General features: G+C 43.1%; 2 protein-coding genes and 1 long non-coding RNA gene across 6 annotated transcripts in view; 1 reads left to right on the top strand and 2 right to left on the bottom strand.

Annotated features, from left to right (window-relative positions):
- The first annotated feature begins 2336 nt into the window (after positions 1 to 2336).
- SLC25A4 (solute carrier family 25 member 4) lies at positions 2337 to 6443 on the top strand. Its single transcript, XM_059155852.1, has 4 exons — positions 2337 to 2576; positions 3923 to 4409; positions 4926 to 5066; positions 5986 to 6443. The coding sequence occupies exons 1-4, from the start codon at positions 2466 to 2468 to the stop codon at positions 6141 to 6143; spliced, it is 897 nt and encodes a 298-aa protein (XP_059011835.1). The 5' UTR covers positions 2337 to 2465; the 3' UTR covers positions 6144 to 6443.
- LOC131820324 (uncharacterized) lies at positions 6232 to 11995 on the bottom strand. 2 transcript variants are annotated; one of them, XR_009349581.1, is made up of 3 exons: positions 8610 to 11995; positions 8152 to 8343; positions 6232 to 7998 (listed from the first exon to the last, which is right to left on the bottom strand). It is a non-coding gene; the product is annotated as an uncharacterized LOC131820324 (long non-coding RNA). The 2 variants fall into 2 exon arrangements; XR_009349580.1 differs by having other exon boundaries at positions 6232 to 8343.
- Positions 11996 to 14685: 2690 nt separating this feature from the next.
- Positions 14686 to 18293, bottom strand: part of CFAP97 (cilia and flagella associated protein 97) — a 37597-nt gene continuing 33989 nt past the window's right edge. For all 3 annotated transcript variants that reach the window (XM_059155831.1, XM_059155832.1, XM_059155833.1), the window contains exon 5: positions 14686 to 17484. In XM_059155831.1, the coding sequence (XP_059011814.1) occupies positions 17357 to 17484 (128 nt within the window). In that variant the 3' untranslated portion in view covers positions 14686 to 17356. The remainder of the gene's footprint in view (positions 17485 to 18293) is intronic.

The following is an 18293-nucleotide window of genomic DNA, read 5'->3' as shown; positions in this document are numbered from 1 at the left end:
ATATCTTAAAAAAAAAAAAAAAAAAGGAAGTAGAAGGAAATAGGCCAGTAGGGCAAATAGACACTGTATCTACAAAAGATACATTTACATCAGAACATGAAGTATGTCATATGGATCTGTTCATATTTAAATAAATAACACTGCTAGAACAGTGTAATAAAAATCTCAAAAGAAAAACAACAAAATGAAACGTGTTTAACACGCATTTATTGCTGTAAATATATAAAGAATTTTAAATATAAATACTCTGCTTTCACACCACAGGTAGTCAAGGAAGATTAAAAATGGATACCCAGGGGCGCCTGGGTGGCTCAGTGGCTTAAAGTCTCTGCCTCCAGCTCAGGTCATGATCTCAGGGTCCTGGAATCGAGCCCCACATCGGGCTCTCTGCTTGGAGGGGAGTCTGCTTCCTCCTCTCTCTCTGCCTGCCTCTCTGCCTACCTGTGATCTCTGTCTGTCAAATAAATAAATAAATTCTTTAAAAAAAATGTATACCCAAGGAAAACCCTGACAAACTACATCAAATCACATGGGTACATGCAGTTCCATAGCAATTAAGGAGTGCCAATTAGAACTCATAAAATGGCACAAATAACTTAAAGAGGCTTTTTTAAAAGCTAGTGCTGGGGGAGGATCTGTGAGCATTTGACGCTGCTGGTGGGTTGCATCCTTTCTGAGGAGCAATTTCTCAATATGTAGCAAGAGCTAAAAATCTTTCTAAAATATTTAATCTACCCATTCCATTTTACAAAACAGAAATGAGAAGGGAGAGTAGTAAAGGGAAAATAAAATTTGTGCAAAGTACGTAGCAGCATTATTTTTAATCGTGAAAACAAGAAATATCTCTAATGCACAAAGTGAAATGTTTAGGCAACTGCTCAACAGTAACAGAATGGAACCCAGCTATTATGTGGATTAGTTTGACCCATGAAAGCTGGAAGAAATAAAGCTGACTCAGGGACAGATACGTCCACAGAGAAACTCTTAAGTTTCTTGGGACACTGAACCATCTCTTACTCATAGTGAATCTGCGGGGTCAAACTTTGTTCCTGGTACAGGGTAAATGCTACAGGGCTTGTTGAACAAATCCTCCAATGGCTTTTCTATTAATGCTGAATTCTTGACCTTCTGCCTGCTCTGACCTTGATAAACTTGCATTTGCTAGCTTTCACGGGGCTCGCCTAGATTTCTGGACTCTAGCCTGCCCAGCCTCAGATAAATGCATACCCTTCATGGTCCTGGCACCTGACTAGTGACCTCTGCTCTACTGAGGGCTCCATACCCCGGGTGTCAGACAGCTGCAGTTCAATTAACAGTTAACATGAAAGGCTGCGCACTCATCAGCAAACTTATGAAAAAATAAAATGCAAAAACTTTGTCAAATATACAAAAATTGGGAAGAAACTTGTAGGAGCCTCCCCAGTCCTCAGTGCCTAGCATGAAGAGGCAAACACAGACAAGGATTCGACCTTCTCTTACTTGACTCCCAGTCTCCCAGCTGCTTAGACGGGAAGGCGAGCAGCACTGACCCTCAGGAAGCCGCCACCCGCCGGGAGAGCATTCTGCCCAGATTATGTCCCCAGATTCTGCTGACAGCGGAGCAGCACATTGAGCCCTTACGGGATTTACAAAAGAAGCGTCCTGTAAGGCCCGCTGTAAGGCCCCGGTTGTGCCCCTGCACTCGCACTCGGGCTTTCCCCTCTCCCGGTGGCGCTGGAGGCCAGGGCCGTGAAGGATTTCGTGGTAGAATGAATGGTTGAGGGACTGAATGAAGGGAAGAGGGGATTCGGGGCAGGTTGCCAGATTATGAGCTAATCACAGCATCAAGTGACGTTAGCATTTATTTTGGAGGATCTTAATTTGCGAGCGCACACAACTCGGAAGAGGCCCACATCCGAGCAGGGAGCGTGGTGAGGGCCGGACAGGGCTGCAAGGAAGAAGAAAACAGCCCGAAATCCCTTGGCCAGGAGCGGGTCCCGTGCAGGCCCGAGGTTAAAGCAAGCCGTGCTTGAGGCATCGGTCCCCTGTCTGTCCCCAGGTCGGCCCCAGCCTAAGCCTTCTGGTGCTATAAATACAGCGGCCCACACGCAGCAGAGACACGGTGTTCCCTCGGCTCGCCGGGACAGATAACATGAATTTGCCCTTTAAACGTCCCAAGCTCAAGGCACAGCCCCCGGCCCACCCCTGCCTCCCGGAAGCGCCTTCGCCCCGGTTGCCCTCTGCCGAGGAGGGGGACGGCGAGGGGGTGTCCAGGCACCTGCCCAGCCAATGCGCGGTGCGCGCCGGGCCCCGGGGTCCCTCCTCCTCTCGCGAGACGCCGCGCGGGGCATATAAGGAGGGCTGCGGGGCGAGGCGAGCGGCCCCTTCGCGTCGCGCGGGGACAGAGAGCGGGTGGCCGTGCCTGGCCGGGCGGAGGCGAGAGCGAGCGCGGGGCTGCCGGAGGCTGTGTGCGCCCGGCTGTCACCATGAGCGATCAGGCGTTGAGCTTCCTGAAGGATTTCCTGGCCGGCGGCATCGCCGCTGCCGTGTCCAAGACCGCGGTCGCCCCCATCGAGAGGGTCAAACTGCTGCTGCAGGTAGGCACGGCGGGGGCGGGGGCGGGGGCGGGGGCGGGGGCGCGGGCGCAGCGAGCCGGGTGCGGCAGGGCGCGGGGCAGGGCGCGCGGGACGCGGGCGAGCTGCGGCGACGAGGGGGCGCGGAGCGGAGCGGGGCGGGCCGGCCGCGGCGAATCTGGGCTAGGCCACGGGCCCCGGCCTACGGCGAAGGGGAAGGTGCCCTCTGCGTGGAGGCAGGTCCGGCATCCCTGGCAGATTCCTGGTGTCGGGTGGCGCCCAGCGTTCGGGTGTCTATATATGGAAACCCACCCCGGGTAGGTTACAGCCAGCCAGAGCCTGCTCCTGGGACGGCACTGACCCTCCACTTAGGTCTCCGAGGTCGACCTCACCTTTCCATTTTCAGGTCCCTTGCACCTTTTGTCCTGCAACCACCTTCTACAGCACAAGCCTCGGAATAATTATTGCCCCGAACCTCGCATAGTGTGTCCCATGCACCGTGCTGTAGGCTGACATTTATTTCATTTATCTTTCTGTAAGCTGTTAGGTATTATTCCCACTATTTTACAGCTGAGGAAATAGGTTTTGAGAGATGAACAGTTTTCAGAATAGACTCATGTTGTCTTACCTCGTCCCCAAATCTTTTCGTCTGCCGTCTGGTCTATGGCTTCTCTTCCTCCTTCTCATCCTGTCTATCGTGTGTCTCTCTTCTTGCCCAAAAGGCAAGGGCCCCTCAATGAGAAACTCCGCCTCCTCGATTTGGGAGTCAAAATTATCATGAAGAAAAACCCCAGTTGCTCACTCACAGCGACAAACCCCTCAATAATTAATTACTTGCGTAATCTGCTAGAAAATTTTCAGGCTCTAATACCCAGTGGATTTATTCTACTTCTGTGAGAGCATCTACTCCTCCGAGATCCTGGTCTCCAGGGAGACCCAGTGAGACTGAGGCATCATTATCTCCTGCCTGTCCATTGTGTGTGTGTTATATCAGAGCAGGTGCCCTGGAGGGCAGGAATCTTTAATCATTTCTATCTCCCGATAAGCCCCTAGCATAGTTCTCATACCTAGGAAAAAGGCAATGCATAAATGACTCTTTACAGTGGAGTCTTTTCAGTTTATTTGGGGGAAGAACCTTTTCTCTCAAGTGCCCTGATAATTGAGGCAAAAGCAGATTTTTTTGGCTTATTATCCCAGTAGCCGATGTACTTCTTTAGTTAATATCTGCTTGATTTCCCCATAGATGTTTTAAAGAAAGAAATTCAAAGAGTTGTAAACGTTCATTTGCTCCTGTTCTCTTTCCTTCTCCCTCTGCTCTGGCCATCCTCCCCCCATCCTCCCCTCCCTCCATGACCCCCTCCCCCCCGCAGGTCCAGCATGCCAGCAAACAGATCAGTGCCGAGAAGCAGTACAAAGGGATCATTGATTGTGTGGTGAGAATCCCCAAGGAGCAGGGCTTTCTCTCCTTCTGGAGGGGTAACCTGGCCAACGTGATCCGTTACTTCCCCACCCAAGCCCTCAACTTCGCCTTCAAGGACAAGTACAAGCAGATCTTCCTGGGGGGCGTGGACCGGCATAAGCAATTCTGGCGCTACTTTGCTGGTAACCTGGCTTCCGGTGGGGCAGCTGGGGCCACCTCCCTCTGCTTTGTCTACCCGCTGGACTTTGCCAGGACCAGGTTGGCTGCCGATGTGGGCAAGGGTGCCTCCCAGCGCGAGTTCAGTGGTCTGGGTGACTGTCTCACCAAGATCTTCAAGTCTGACGGCCTGAAGGGTCTCTACCAGGGTTTCAGCGTCTCTGTCCAGGGCATCATTATCTACAGAGCGGCCTACTTTGGAGTCTATGATACTGCCAAGGGTGAGAGAGGGGCCTCAGGGGGTGTGGGGTGGGAGGAAGAAGGTCCCCAGGGGTCTGTAACTCACGAAGGACCGGATATTTATTAATAGTCTTGGTTTTGTTCCTAGTCCCCGAGCTAAACGGATGCTTCTGAAGGGGTGGTATAGTGTGGATAAATAGCTAAAGGAGTCTCCTTGTCCTCTACTGAAATAAACTCTGGCCTTCAGTTATTCAGAGAGGAAGAAGGGGTGCCTGTCCCCCCCCTTGCCACAGCTCTGTCAGTGACCTAGTTGAACGTGGAGCCCCTTCAACATGCCCTGCACCCTGGGCACAACTCTGGCTTCCCTGGACCCACAGGGCAGTCCCCAGCTTTGGCTGACTGCCTGGCTGTGAGGCACCCCCAGGGGCAGGTTCTTCCAGAAGGGTAGGGCATGGAGTTGGAGGTACAGTAGCCTCTTCTCCATCTCTGCTTGCTTTTGGCTGAGCTGCTGAGAGAAATCACGTCACAGCCATTTGGCTTCTTGCCTCTGCCTACAGGGATGTTGCCTGATCCCAAGAATGTGCACATTATTGTGAGCTGGATGATTGCCCAGAGCGTGACAGCGGTGGCAGGGCTGGTGTCCTACCCCTTTGACACAGTCCGCCGTAGGATGATGATGCAGTCTGGCCGGAAAGGGGGTAAGCCTGACACCTACTGGTCTAACACGCATTTCTCTGCCCAAGAGAAACACTGCAATGCTCTTCCCAGTCTAAACTGTTCTGGTTAAAATTACGTGTTAAGAACTTAGGAAAGAAGCTTTATAGTCAGTCCCCTTAACACTGAAATAAACAGTGGACAGGAAATAACTGTTATATAATAAATATATATACCTGTTATATAATAAATAACAGTGGACAGGAAAATAACTGTCCACTGTTCCTTTAGAGAAAAGAGTGTGTTTCTATCAGAGATAAGAACATCAAAAAATGAGATATTTCGAGGTGAACTTTACTAAGTATCTAATATTATAGAGGCTGTAGCCCTTTTCCCTTAGAGCCCGAGTACAGAAATACAGGAAACTAATTAATTAGCTGGTTTATTTAAAAATACTGCTTTGGGGAGACGGTGCTTTTGTTGGGTGACATGGCCTGAAGCCATTTCGGCTTCCATAGGTTGAAACATGAAATTGTCATTTTTAGCATCAAAAAGTCAAATATCAGTTCTATTTGCTTCAGCCTAATAGTTTTCTCTCTTTTAACTGTGTCGGGCAATATAATCTGAGACTCTGCCCATAAGATTTTCCGTTCTCATCCATAAAAAGGGGGACCACCAGCTTAGTACTTCCACGCCACCCCATCCCTCCCACTCTATGGTCTGGCCACGTGTGAGTTAGCTGGTTCGTTGCCCCGGTTCTTTACCTGGTTTTGGGTGGAAGGAGCAGGACTGACCAGAGACACTGACAGTTCTGCAAGGAAGAGGGCGCCCAGCTGGACGCCACACGAAGCTGGCGCTTAGCGCTCAAGTGACTGACCTTCCTAACACTGTGTGTATGCGTCTTGCCGAGGAAGAGCCTCTTTCCTCCAGAATTAGAGCCCTTACCAGCATTTGTTTCCACAGCGGATATTATGTACACTGGGACGGTGGACTGCTGGAGGAAGATTGCGAAAGATGAAGGAGCCAAGGCTTTCTTCAAAGGTGCCTGGTCCAATGTGTTGAGAGGCATGGGCGGAGCTTTCGTATTGGTGTTGTATGATGAGATCAAAAAATACGTCTAATGTAGTTAAAACGCAAGGTCATTGGTTCCAGATCCATTGTGTGGTTTAATAGACTTTTCCTATGGGAAGTAAAAAGAAAGATCTGGGATAAAACCAGACTGAAAGGAATACCTCAGAGGAAAAAAAAAAAAAAGCTTCACTGAGTGTTCATTAAACCACAAATGTATTTTGTATTTATTTTACATTTAAATTCCCACGTCAGATATAAAATAACTTATGATACTTGTATAATTAACTGAAGAACTGATAATGAAGATAACCGAATGTGAAATCTCAATAAAGACCACTTAATGCACCATGTTTTTTTGAGTTCTTATTCATTGCTGTGTGGATTTAAACGTAAGACCACCAATGCACATTTTCTAGCATGACTTACATAACTCGGTGGCCCAGCTTCTGAATGTCAGATGTTCTACTGTGTGTCACAGGAGTACCTACAATGCTTAAAATGTGTGGTTTTCAAACTTTGGCGGCTTTTACCTGCTTTCTTTTTATCTTACCTCAGGCCGTGGTGCTGGGGGCTCCAAGGCGATGGCATGGATCCTGACTTGCATAGTCCTACCTGATTTTATGCACTTTCATGCAACCCTCAGGAACTCTGAGATTACACTGAACAGTGTTGGAAGTTTTGTGAGGTGAGGAAATGTTCTGCCTTAGGGCCTTTAGAGAAGTGTGCTACTGAGAATTTTATGACAGTGGGCAGTATTCATTGACAATCAGCTAGCAAGCTAGTATTTAGTACCTGTTAGGCTCTGTGGAAGATACAAAAAGACAGAAACCAATTCTGAAAGAAACTTCCATGGGGTTAGGAGAGAGGAATGAAATGGCTGTTATTATATAATGTAATATTTAATATAATCTTGGTTGGGTAGGACTAGAAAGGAGGACATGAAATGTGGGGAGTGGTAGGAGGCAGGCCTGAAAGAAAATAGCGGAGTTAGATAACAGGTATAGAAGGTATCTGCCAGGGGTGCCTGGGTGGCTCAGTGGGTTAAGCCTCTGGTTTTGGCTCAGGTCATGATCCCAGGAGAGCCCCGCATCGGGCTCTCTGCTCAGCAGGGAGCCTGCTTCCCTTCCTCTCTCTCTGCCTGCCTCTCTGCCTACTTGTGATCTGTCAAATGAATAAATAAAATCTTAAAAAAAAAAAAAAAAAAAGAAGGTATCTGCCAGCACTTCTTTGCAGTAACAGTTTATCAAGACTAGAGACAAAGTCAGTTTTGGATATGACTCTCATAAACTAATGACCAAGAGAAAAATAATTACAATTTCTAGTTGGAAATTACTTCTGGTCCAGCTCATAGAGCACGAGCCTGTTAGCAACAATGCTGGAAACCAGTCCCTAAACCCTAGGCAAAGCTTGAAAGGCAGGCCCATGTGTTTTATGGGTTCCCTGGCGGGTGGTTTGAGGGGTGTGGTGTCTCTGTTCCTCCCGTTCTTCACCCTCCTTCCCAAGCTCTCCCACCTACTCACTCCTAGCTCCCCAGTAAAAAATCAGCTGCTTTTGTTTTACCACAACAAACAAGGTTCCATCTGCCCTACTGTAGTGCCTGTCTGTGCTGATGGGACAGGCTAAGGCATGCAAAAAGCAAGCTTCTCACTCAGTCCCATCTCAAGGCCAGGTCACAAACATGTAGTGTTAGGGGCCTTCTGGATACATTACCCTCATGCTGCTTTTCATCCAGTGAATGGTGTGAATGGTCCCAGTTCTGTTGCTGATGGAGAGGAGAGGAAAGCAGGGCAGGCTAGTAGGGCAGGAACTTCAGTGGAGCATAGCTCAGAGTAAGGCCAGCAGCCTTTTCAGTATTTGAAACCTTAAGAGTTAGGTGAGGGAGGAGCCATGAAGAGCAGCTGAGACCTGAAAGCAGTGGATGAATAGTGGGTGGTCCCAGGCCAACCAAGAACCAAAATTGTTCTTGAGTCTTTACAGGAAATGGGAGTTTATTAAACACACATTATCTGCCACGTGCGAGTGACCCAGATGTCAGCCTCCCCGTTCTGCTAGGGTTACCTCGATGGCACTTAGGAAGTGTAGATTTGCCCAAAGGGCCCCCGAGTCAGTTCCTTGCTATAGTATCGCATTCACTGGTGACTCCTAGAACCAAGCCTCTGTCACGATGCTGTCATCTTCTGGCCGGGGACGTCATAGCTTTACAAATCCCCTCACTGTACCGTCACTGTCAAAGCTGTCACACCTGAAGCTCTGGGAAGATGGAAAGGGTTTACATTAAGCTAACAACTCAGAACCGAGCGCCCTGCCCTCAGGAATTCCTCACTTTGCTTTCTGCAAAGCTCTCTCCCTAAATGCAGCCCTCCTCTTACCACACCCCCTTCAAAAGTTCTTTCCATTTTTTATGCATTTACAGCTTGCCTCGACTGTGTTTAAATCTTAAACCATTTCCTTTCTGTTTTACTTTATGTAAAATACATAAATAGCACAGCTCGTGCTGAGACAAAATTGACAAATACCTACAACGTGCCAGGCTGTGAGGGAATGGAAGTTCTCTCTGCAAGGGCAGTGGTTCTTACTGATTTCACTGGAGCCCAGAACAGTGCCTGGGACACAGGCCATGTGTAGTGTTTGTTAAATTCAAGAACAAATGAAGAAATCAGGCACCTACAATCCAGAGTGAGAGAAACAGATTTAGGGGAAGGCGGGTCCTCCAGTTTGGTGGAATCTTGAACATGCAAAGGGTGTCGAGTGGACAAGTGGGGGCATATAATGTAACTGATAAAAATTTCTGGCTGCTTTACATTCGAATTTCAAGTCTTTAAAAGGACCATTTTACAAAGTCTACCATGCTATGAATTCCTTTTAGTTTTCTGCTTCTCTTGAATATCAGCCTTTTCATCCATCTGTGATAAAATTGACCCTTACTGGCAGATTGCGTATTTGCAAACTGGCCTCCGCTTTAAGATTTTATTTCTAACCCTTTTATGTTCATTCGTGGGTACTGCCTGATACACAGCTGAGGTCAAACAAGGCCAGGCAGGCTCTGCCCTCTTGTTTCAGCTGTCACACTCTAAAAAAGGGTCTTCACATTTTCGTGTTTTGTTGGTGATTTCATGGTTTAAAACGGCCCCCCAGCATAGTGCTGAAGTGATGTGCAGGGTTCCAAAGGGTAAGAAGGCAGTGATGTTCCTTGTGGAGAAAATGTGGGTCACAAGCTTCCTTCAAGCATGAGATGTATACCACAACCTATCAAGTGCTGCTGAAGGGGGGCACTTGGGTGGCTCGTGGGTAGAGCATGTGACTCAATCCCAGGGTCATGAGTTCAGCCCCTATGTTGGGCGTAAAGCCTACTTTAAAAAAAATGAGCCGCCGGACTTTTAAGCAGGGAACTGACTTCAAAATTCCATTTTAGCACTTTGGCTTCAGTGTGGAGAATGGATGCGGGCAAGGAGATAGCAGTGGAAACAGAGCAGTAGCAGCAGGACCACTTGAGGACTAGGGACTTGGAGTGGAGTTCAAAGGGGGAGGAGACCAGGCTTGAGGAGGCTTGTCACTGGTATGAAAAGACAAAAGGATGAAGGATCACGTTCGTCAGCATCCCCCAACCAGGACACACTGGGGAAGAGAACACTGGGCTGCTGCATTTGACAGCTGCCCAAACTCCTTTAGGCTCAAGATGAGCACAACTCACTTGGCAATTTCACTGTAAGATCTAATAATTATCTTGATGTGCCAGGGTGGCTCAGTCGTTAAGCGGCTGCCTTCAGCTCAAGCATGATCCCAGGGGTCCTGGGGTCGAGTCCCGCATCAGGCTCCCTGCTCAGCGGGAAGCCTGCTTCTCCCTCTCCCACTCCCCCTGCTTGTGTTCCCTCTGTTCACTGTGTCTCTGTCGAGTAAATAAATAAAATCCTAAAAAAATATATACTGATTTTTAAAAAAAAGATCCAAGAATTATCTTAAAAAAACAAGTATATTTGTGGTTTATAAAGCATTTCCATATTGGCAGACTAGGTAATACAAACCAATGCTCCCTCTGAAAACAAGAAGGGTTCAAAGTATTTAAAAATCTGCTTGAAGGCACTGGGGAGCTAATAAGGCATGTGAAATTATAGGGCCAAGGCCACGATTTTGAGGAAGATAGCCCTGAGAAAAGAGCTTAGTATTTGAGGGTCACTATTCCCCAGGGAGTATCTTCAATATGTGGAAAACAGCCACAGGGATGAGGAACTAGAAACAGAGTTGAAAACCTCTTGGAGAAAAAGTGACAAAATCCAGATTTCAGGGCCTTCCAAGGAAGAGGAGCCCTGGTAAACATCCATGTTTAGAACCATGTCTAGGACCCCCAAAGCATGACCCTGTAACAATAAGAGAGTATGGGAAGTATAACCCGTGGCCACTGATGCCCACTCCATCTCTGTTTTAACACGATTTGAGACTTCAAGCACCCTTGCTGCCTGCCAGAAGCAAAAGTAAATCCTGTCTGGAAGAAAACACCATCCAGAGCAGGGGTCAACAAACTCTTTCTCTGAAGGACAAGACAGTAAATATTATAGGGTTTGTTGCCAGATGGTTTTTGACACAACACAGCTTTTCCATACTGCAAAAGCAGCCTTGGACAAGAAGAATGAAGGCAGCTTGGCTGTGTTCCAGAAAGCTTGTGTGCGAATACTGAAATGTGAATTTCATATAATATCCACATGCCAAAAATATTTCTGCTGGTTTTAAAAAACCACTTAAAAAGGTAAAAGCCACAAAACAGACACTAGGCTGCTGGCTCATGGGTTATAAAGTTGCTGACCCCTGATCTAGAGTTTCAAGTTTTTTCTACAATTTTTCATATAAACCAAAAATACAATCATAACTTTAAAACATCCTATTAAGGGCACCTAGGTGGCTCAGTAGGTTAAAGCCTCTGCCTTCAGCTCAGGTCATGATCTCAAGGTCCTGGGATTGAACAGGAAGGGGAGCCTGCTTCCCTTCCTCTCTCTCTGCCTACTTGTGATCTCTGTCAAATGAATAAAGTCTTTAAAAATAAAAATAAAAATAAAACATCCCATTAAAATATATATTCTAGCGGTGCCTGGATGGCTCAGTTAAGCATCCAACTTTTGATTTTGGCTCAGGTCATGATCTCAGGGTCGTGTGATTGAGCCCCGCATTGGGATCCATGCTGAGCTCCATGGAGGAGCCTTAAGATTCTCCCTCTTCATCTCCCCCTCCTGAGCTCACAGGCATGCTCACTCTTAAAAAAAAAAAAAAAAAAAAAAAAAAAAAAAAAAAGAATAAACCTATATATATTCTAAAAGAGCCCATGGGTTAAATAGTAGAAATCACAGTGGAAACTCGGGATATTTTGAACATAGTGAAAAGAAAAATACTACATTATCAAAACTGGGAAACAGCTAATGCTATGCTCAGAAGAAACGGATAGCCTTCAATGCATCTACTGGAAAAGGAGACAGGCTGGGGGTCCGGGTGACTCGGGAGAGCATGCAACTCTTGATCTTGGGCTTGTAAGTTTGAGCCCCACATTGGGTACAGAGTTTACTTAAAAAAAAAAAAAGAAAAAAAGAAAAAGAAAAAGCTGAAAATCAGTTAACTGCATGTCCATTTCAAGGAATTAGAAAAATAACAGCAAATTAAGGCCAAGGAATAAAACTGGCAGCCATTAAGGAAAGCCATTTCATTCATGAAAAAGAGACAACAATGCCACGTGAACTGTATAACTAAACGTGAAAGTCAAAACTTCTGGAAAACACTATAGCAGGTATCCTCTTGTATCTGGGTAAATGAAAATTTAATAAAACCCAACATTTAAAAAAAGTACTAACTATAAAAGATTGATAAAGTGGACTAACGTAAAATTAAGCATTGTGTTCACATCATTTATAGTGAAAAAACAAGCCAGACTGGGAGAAAAGAACTGTTAACACACTGGGACTGCATTGTATCCAGAACATGTAACTGCTCCTACAAATCAACAAGAAAAGGACACTCAACCCACAGGAAAACAGGCACATCCACACAAGATATCCTAATGGCCAATACACATGAAAAGGCGTTTGAGCTCATTATAGGTCAGAGCAGTGTGACTAAATCACGTCATAACACCGCACACCCACTCAAATGGTTAGACGAAAATGACGGACACTGAATGTTAGGTGAGGACACAGAGCAACAGGAGCCAGTTAGTAGACTTGTGCTGCGAGAGTCAACTGGGACACTCAGGCTGGAAAACTCTATGTGGGCTCTATAACCCAGCAACCCCACCGCTAAGTGCATGCCAACCAACGCAGGCACATGTAATCAGACGCATCTACTGAAAATCTTCCTATCAGCATCATTTGTAATAACCAGAAACCTGGAAGCCACCTTGAGGTCCATCAGGCACTGAATGGACACATAAATCCTGGGCTGGTCACGCACTGGAGTATCGTACAGAAATGAGAACAAAAGAATTACAGCCACGTGCAACCCCATGAAGGATATCAGCGACGGAAACGTGCTCTGCAGACGCAGGCGGACACCAGAGCATCTTATTCCTTGCGCACGGCAATCAAAACTAGGCAAGACCACACAAGGAAGGGTGTCAGAAGTTTAGACATAGTTACCTTCTGGCAGGCAAAGAGCTTCATGCCTGGTAGGGAGCCACCCAGGATCTTGTGAGTCCCGGCAACACCCCGACTCTGGATCTGGGTAGTGGTGACGCAGGTTTGCTTTGTAACAATAGATGAGGTTATATTTATGTTTTGTGTCCTTTTCTGTATTTCTGTAATATTCACATGAACTGCAAACACCAAAATCTTTGGCATGCCATTCTCATGTCCCTTTCACATTCCCCAAAATAGAATTTCAAATTAAATCTTCTCAAATTAATGGCAGAATTCAGTTTTTCTGGTTAGTATATATAACTGCATGCAAAGAAGATGTATTTACTTAGTACAAGGTATATTCTTCATGAAATAAATCAGTCTCAGAGTAAAATCAAGAGAACAAAGTACATTGCAAACTTGGAGATCAGCTATATAATTTCCAAATACATGAAATAAATGTGTGATTGTTGGTGAAGACTATCACTGTAACATAAATCCTGTAAAAATTTAGACCCATAGTTTTTAAAAGTTTTTTGGTGACTACCTAATTTTTTTTTTTTTACCATCTTGAAACAGTGGATGTGAAATTAGGTTCCTAGGAAAAAAACCCATGTCACACTATAGTAAATTAATGACGTTACCTCTTAAGTTTTACTCTGTAAAAGAGTAAAACCTTAAAAACATCATCTTAGAATAAACAGTGCAACTTACCTGAACTTACAAAGTATACCCTGAAAGAGGTATAGACACTTAAGACTGTATCATGGTGAGTCCAGAAATCTCTCTCAGTGGCTTAAAAAACAGTCACCAGAACCTTAAAAGCAAATAAAACTTTCTGCTATGACGTAATATTTGCTCTAAGCATCCTTGAACTCCGCAGTTGGGAACCCGAATATACTACCACAGGATCTGCTCAGTGATTTATTCCTACAGCTTTGTTGTTATTAAACCCTCATAAAGGGACGCCTGGGTGGCTCAGTTGGTTGGACGACTGCCTTCGGCTCAGGTCATGATCCTGGATTCCTGGGATCGAGTCCCGCATCGGGCTCCCAGCTCCATGGGGAGTCTGCTTCTCTCTCTGACCTTCTCCTCGCTCATGCTCTCCCTCACTGTCTCTCTCTCAAATAAATAAATAAAATATTTAAAAAAAAAAAAAAAAAAACCCTCATAAAAAAAGTTCCTAAACTGATGTTTTAGCAGCAAGTTTTAAAAAGGGTATTTCTTATCACTCATTATGCAAGTGAAATGTTGATATGGACACTAAAAAAACATTCCATGAGGCTCTAAGAGTGTCCAATGCAGCATCATAGCAATGTTACAGAGCAAATTACATGATGTGGGGTCTGAAGAGATGGCCAACGATGTAATTATAAGCAAACTCTTTCCCACATAAATGTAATACTTTCAAAGATATAAATAGCTAATACCCCCTCCTTCCAACTTCATTCTAATTCTTAGGCGTGTAAAGCACCTAAAAGTTATTATTTTAATTTTTAAAAATGGGAACAAGAAAACACAGTTGACATTTCTTAATTTATGGGAAAAAAAAGAAAATACATTTAAGAGATGGGTACAGGATCAAAACTTAGTTATCTTTAATCCTTTCATTTTTCTCTTCACTATGTCAAGCTAATTTTTCAGGCCTTAAAACATGTAACAGATTGGGAAATTAAAAAAAGATATTGATTTTTAAGTTTACTACTAATTTATTCATGGAAATAAAGTAGCCATTATCATTAAGAACATTTTTCGGATGGTATACAATCATGTATAGGTTAAGATTTTGGCATTTAAGATAGTAAACATTTTATGAATTAAAATATAATAAATTCAACTTGTGTCTCCACACTTTTATTGGTCATAATACTTCCCACAGTTTGCGTATTTGAATCTGAAGATGAGAAGCACACAAGCATCATAATGACCTCTTTTTAAAGTTGTCTAGATATCCATTTTGGACATTGGGTCAGTGACTTGAAAACAACTGCATTACACTACATTTATAAGTAAACCAGAAAAACTTTATTTGGAGTAGTAGTGAAGAATGCAGCTTTTCAATGGAGATTGAAAAAAGCAAGGAAATTGTGAGTAACAGCTATCCCTTAGGAAATAATCTTAAGTTAAAAGTCTTTCATAAAATCTTATTAAGATGGAGGCAACATTAGTTTAACATTTGACAGATATGAAAATAATTCCCAATTAGAATCTTGCCTAATAAGTTTAGATCCTGGATTAGTATAATTTCTAGATGCAGATGTAAATCTTCAAAGTATAAATATTAGGTCCAAGTGAACCAAATATAGAGTAGTGCTAGAAGATCCCTTACCTTTTTATAAGTTCTTGAAAATGAAAATAGTATCCTTATGATTCCTTCATGAAAGTGTCCCTCAAACCATAACAACTTCAAAGTACCTTGACTTCTAGCAGAGAACAGCATATTCAACTCTTCTCCTTCTATTTTTACTTATCACATGGAAATAACGACAAGAGAATTACAAATTCTGCTTTGAAAAGATGAATATTGTTCTTCCCAACATTCACTTCAAGTTGAATCCCTACTGTCAGCAATACTTAGATTAATCTCCCCATCAAAGCAATAAAGACAAAAGGCATTAAATTAGTATCTCAAATCAAAGTATAGGTTTACCTATAAAATTATGTGTTATATCCAGACATAGGACAGCAAAGGCCATATAAAATATATTCAGAGACTAATGTCATTATGAAAGGAAAAGGTTTTAAAGGTTTCATATATATACACTTTCCCTAACAACTTAAAACTCAATTTTTAAAAACTGGCTTACAATATCAGGCAGGTGTCCAAATGCTGAGTTATAAATTCAGCATTACCTTATCTCTTCATAAAGATAAGCTGTTATACAAACATTCAAAGTGCAATAAGCTAAAAACACAGCAAAGTAAAACACCCTTGGTTTAGTGTAACTAAAATTAATAAATAAAGCAGAGCACTAAATGATCTACGAACTTGGTCATCAGAACAGAGCATCAAACAATGAACAAACATTATAGCCCAAAGAAAGCAGCAGAGAAATCTCACAGTCGGGTCATGTTCCCGTGAATATTTTTTAACATCACTGTTCACACATTTTATGATCCTATCCTAGACAAAAATCCATCAATAACAACTTAAGACCAAGAAATTCTGAACTGATATTTAGCAAAATGCAGTTTGGCTTAATGCCCAACGTGGTCAGAAAATAAGTTCAGCAAACACTACAAAGCTTGAGCTAACCTGGAAAACTAAACAAATATTATTGCGGCTACAGATCAAGAATTCATATTAAAAAAAGAAAGATTTAGCATTTAATCCATTACATTCTAAAGGTATACTGAAAAGGCCAGTAATGAAAAAGTGATTATTAAGACAGAAGAAGCAACCACATCTGAGATATACTTTGTTGTATGAAATAAGAGTCCACAGATTGACAGAAAATATTCTGATTTCAAAAGTCAACTATATTACACCCTATTTGCCATTACTAATTGCATTAAGATTACTAGGATTTCAAAAGTGGCACTGGCAAAAATGATACTTCAGGATTCAATCCAAAAGCCCAAACCAAATAATACAAGAAATTAGATGACATTTAAAGTAGCCTCAACAAATGTGTGATATTTTCCTTTACCATTTATACTTTAGTTTTCTTTCTCCATTCTTAAAAACAGTAGTTGGAGTTTCTAAAGCTTCAAGACCATGCATTTCTTATTTACCTTCTCTTTTGATACAGCAAACACTAAATATAACACAACCTAACAGTATAGCCTAAAACACTGTTCTGACACAACCGAAGATCAGCTTCTTGGCTCTTCAAATTGGTGGTGCTATTTTGCTCAACAAGTATTTGCTTTTGCTTATGGTCATCTGGTCCTTGGACAACATATTCACAATGTAGTGGACTGTAGCTCTAAAGTCTACCTCATTTCTCAGCATCATCAGTGGTATTTTACCTGAATGTGTAAGAATAAGGAAGAGGGCCTTCCCAGTTCAACTTCCTAATACTCACAGTTTGAAAATGGTCTGGAATGGTTGATTACATTTTTAAGATCTAACTCAGCACACTTATACAGAGGTAGTAGATGATTTTGGTGAATCACAAGGACTGCCCTAGCACAAGCGTCTCTCAATTTGCTCACCAAATATCAGGCCCACCAATGAGAACAAATTTCAAGTTCTGTTTCATAATAAGAAAGTGTACAATCAAGTTTTACAAACAAATTATGAGCTGTACCACCTATGTTCTGGAGCAAAGAGAAAAAGTCAAATTTAGGAGCTATGCTCATAGTTCAAAGCTTATTTAAAAAAAAAACACATAAAACAAGAACAATATAGTTAACATCTTGGGTTCAATGTGCAGTGATATCACAACTGTTTTGTCAATATCGGAGCTGAATCAATTTTTATGTCAAGAAAATATACATGCATACTACCATTTCTCTATCAAATACATCTGCATCTCAGAGAAACACATCCTCATAGGAAACACTGATTTCACACTGTCTTTTTGAAAACAATTTTGCACTGAATTACAATACAATTACAAAACTCATTGTTCATATCTTAAATTAGAGATGTTTACACAGAGAACTGTAGTAATATACAAGAGCACTTCATTAAGAACCGGATGAACAATGCTTAAAGTAAAAAGTTTTTATAACCAAGCCGTACGAACATTAGGGGGCTTAGGTCTTAGTAACAGGGCACTGGACGTGTCAAAAACTGGTCGCTCACTCTTACAACTGAGACCACTGGTAGCGCTGGATGTTCTAGAAGCTCCTCCTGAAAATATATGAAGAACAAGAAATAATTTTATTTAAACTAAATACATACATCATCACCTGAAAAACTTCCTTTCCTAAAGTTCAGAATAAATGTTTGCTCCCTCACATGCATTTTTATTAGTCTAATATAATTCTCAAACAGGAATGTACTTCAGAATTCCCTGTGGAAATTAAAAATATATTAATAAACGTGCCCAGACTCTACACTAGGGGATACTGATTCAGTAGATTTGAGATGGGGATAAAGATTTTAAAAAGCTGCTCAAGTGATTCAAGTGAAAAAACAAAAAAACTGTATTAACTATTTATGAATTTATTCAACAATTTATCACATTCAAGGCAAAATGCTAAGTATAAATTACTGGAACAAGATCCTCCTATCTTAGTCACTAACTATACCAAGGAAGTGATGCTTGAAGAATGAAATTAATGAACAGAATTACTAGTCATGTGAGTGTTTAAGACTCACATGAGCATTGGGGAGTTGGGACTTTTAAAAAAATTAACATACAATGTATTATTTGCTTCAGGGGTACAGGTTGGTGAATCATCAGGCTTACACAATGCCTAGCACTCATCATAGCACATACCCTCCCCGATGTCCATTACCCAGCCACCATCTCCTGCCCACCCCCGACCCCAGCAGCCCTCAGTTTGTTTCCTGAGACTAAGAATCTCTTATGGCTTGTCTCCCTCCCCAGTCCCATCTTGTTTCATTTTGCCCTCTCTTCCCCCCACCCCCGCCCTGTGAGACCAACTTTCTTCTAATACTGTGTTGTCTTTTTTTATAGTTTAGAATGCATACGT

This window comes from Mustela lutreola, chromosome 18 (assembly GCF_030435805.1).
Source record: "Mustela lutreola isolate mMusLut2 chromosome 18, mMusLut2.pri, whole genome shotgun sequence".
NCBI lineage: Eukaryota > Metazoa > Chordata > Mammalia > Carnivora > Mustelidae > Mustela > Mustela lutreola.
The sequence above is the reverse complement of the archived record's forward strand: the minus strand, read 5'-3'. Positions and strand labels throughout refer to the sequence as shown.

Excerpts from the sequence above, each read along its gene's own strand:
- SLC25A4 (XM_059155852.1), top strand. The coding sequence starts at position 2,466 with ATGAGCGATCAGGCGTTGAGCTTCCTGAAGGATTTCCTGGCCGGCGGC. Across the intron at positions 2,577-3,922 it reads GGGTCAAACTGCTGCTGCAG|GTCCAGCATGCCAGCAAACA; the intron begins GTAGGCACGGCG and ends TCCCCCCCGCAG. Across the intron at positions 5,067-5,985 it reads GCAGTCTGGCCGGAAAGGGG|CGGATATTATGTACACTGGG; the intron begins GTAAGCCTGACA and ends TTGTTTCCACAG.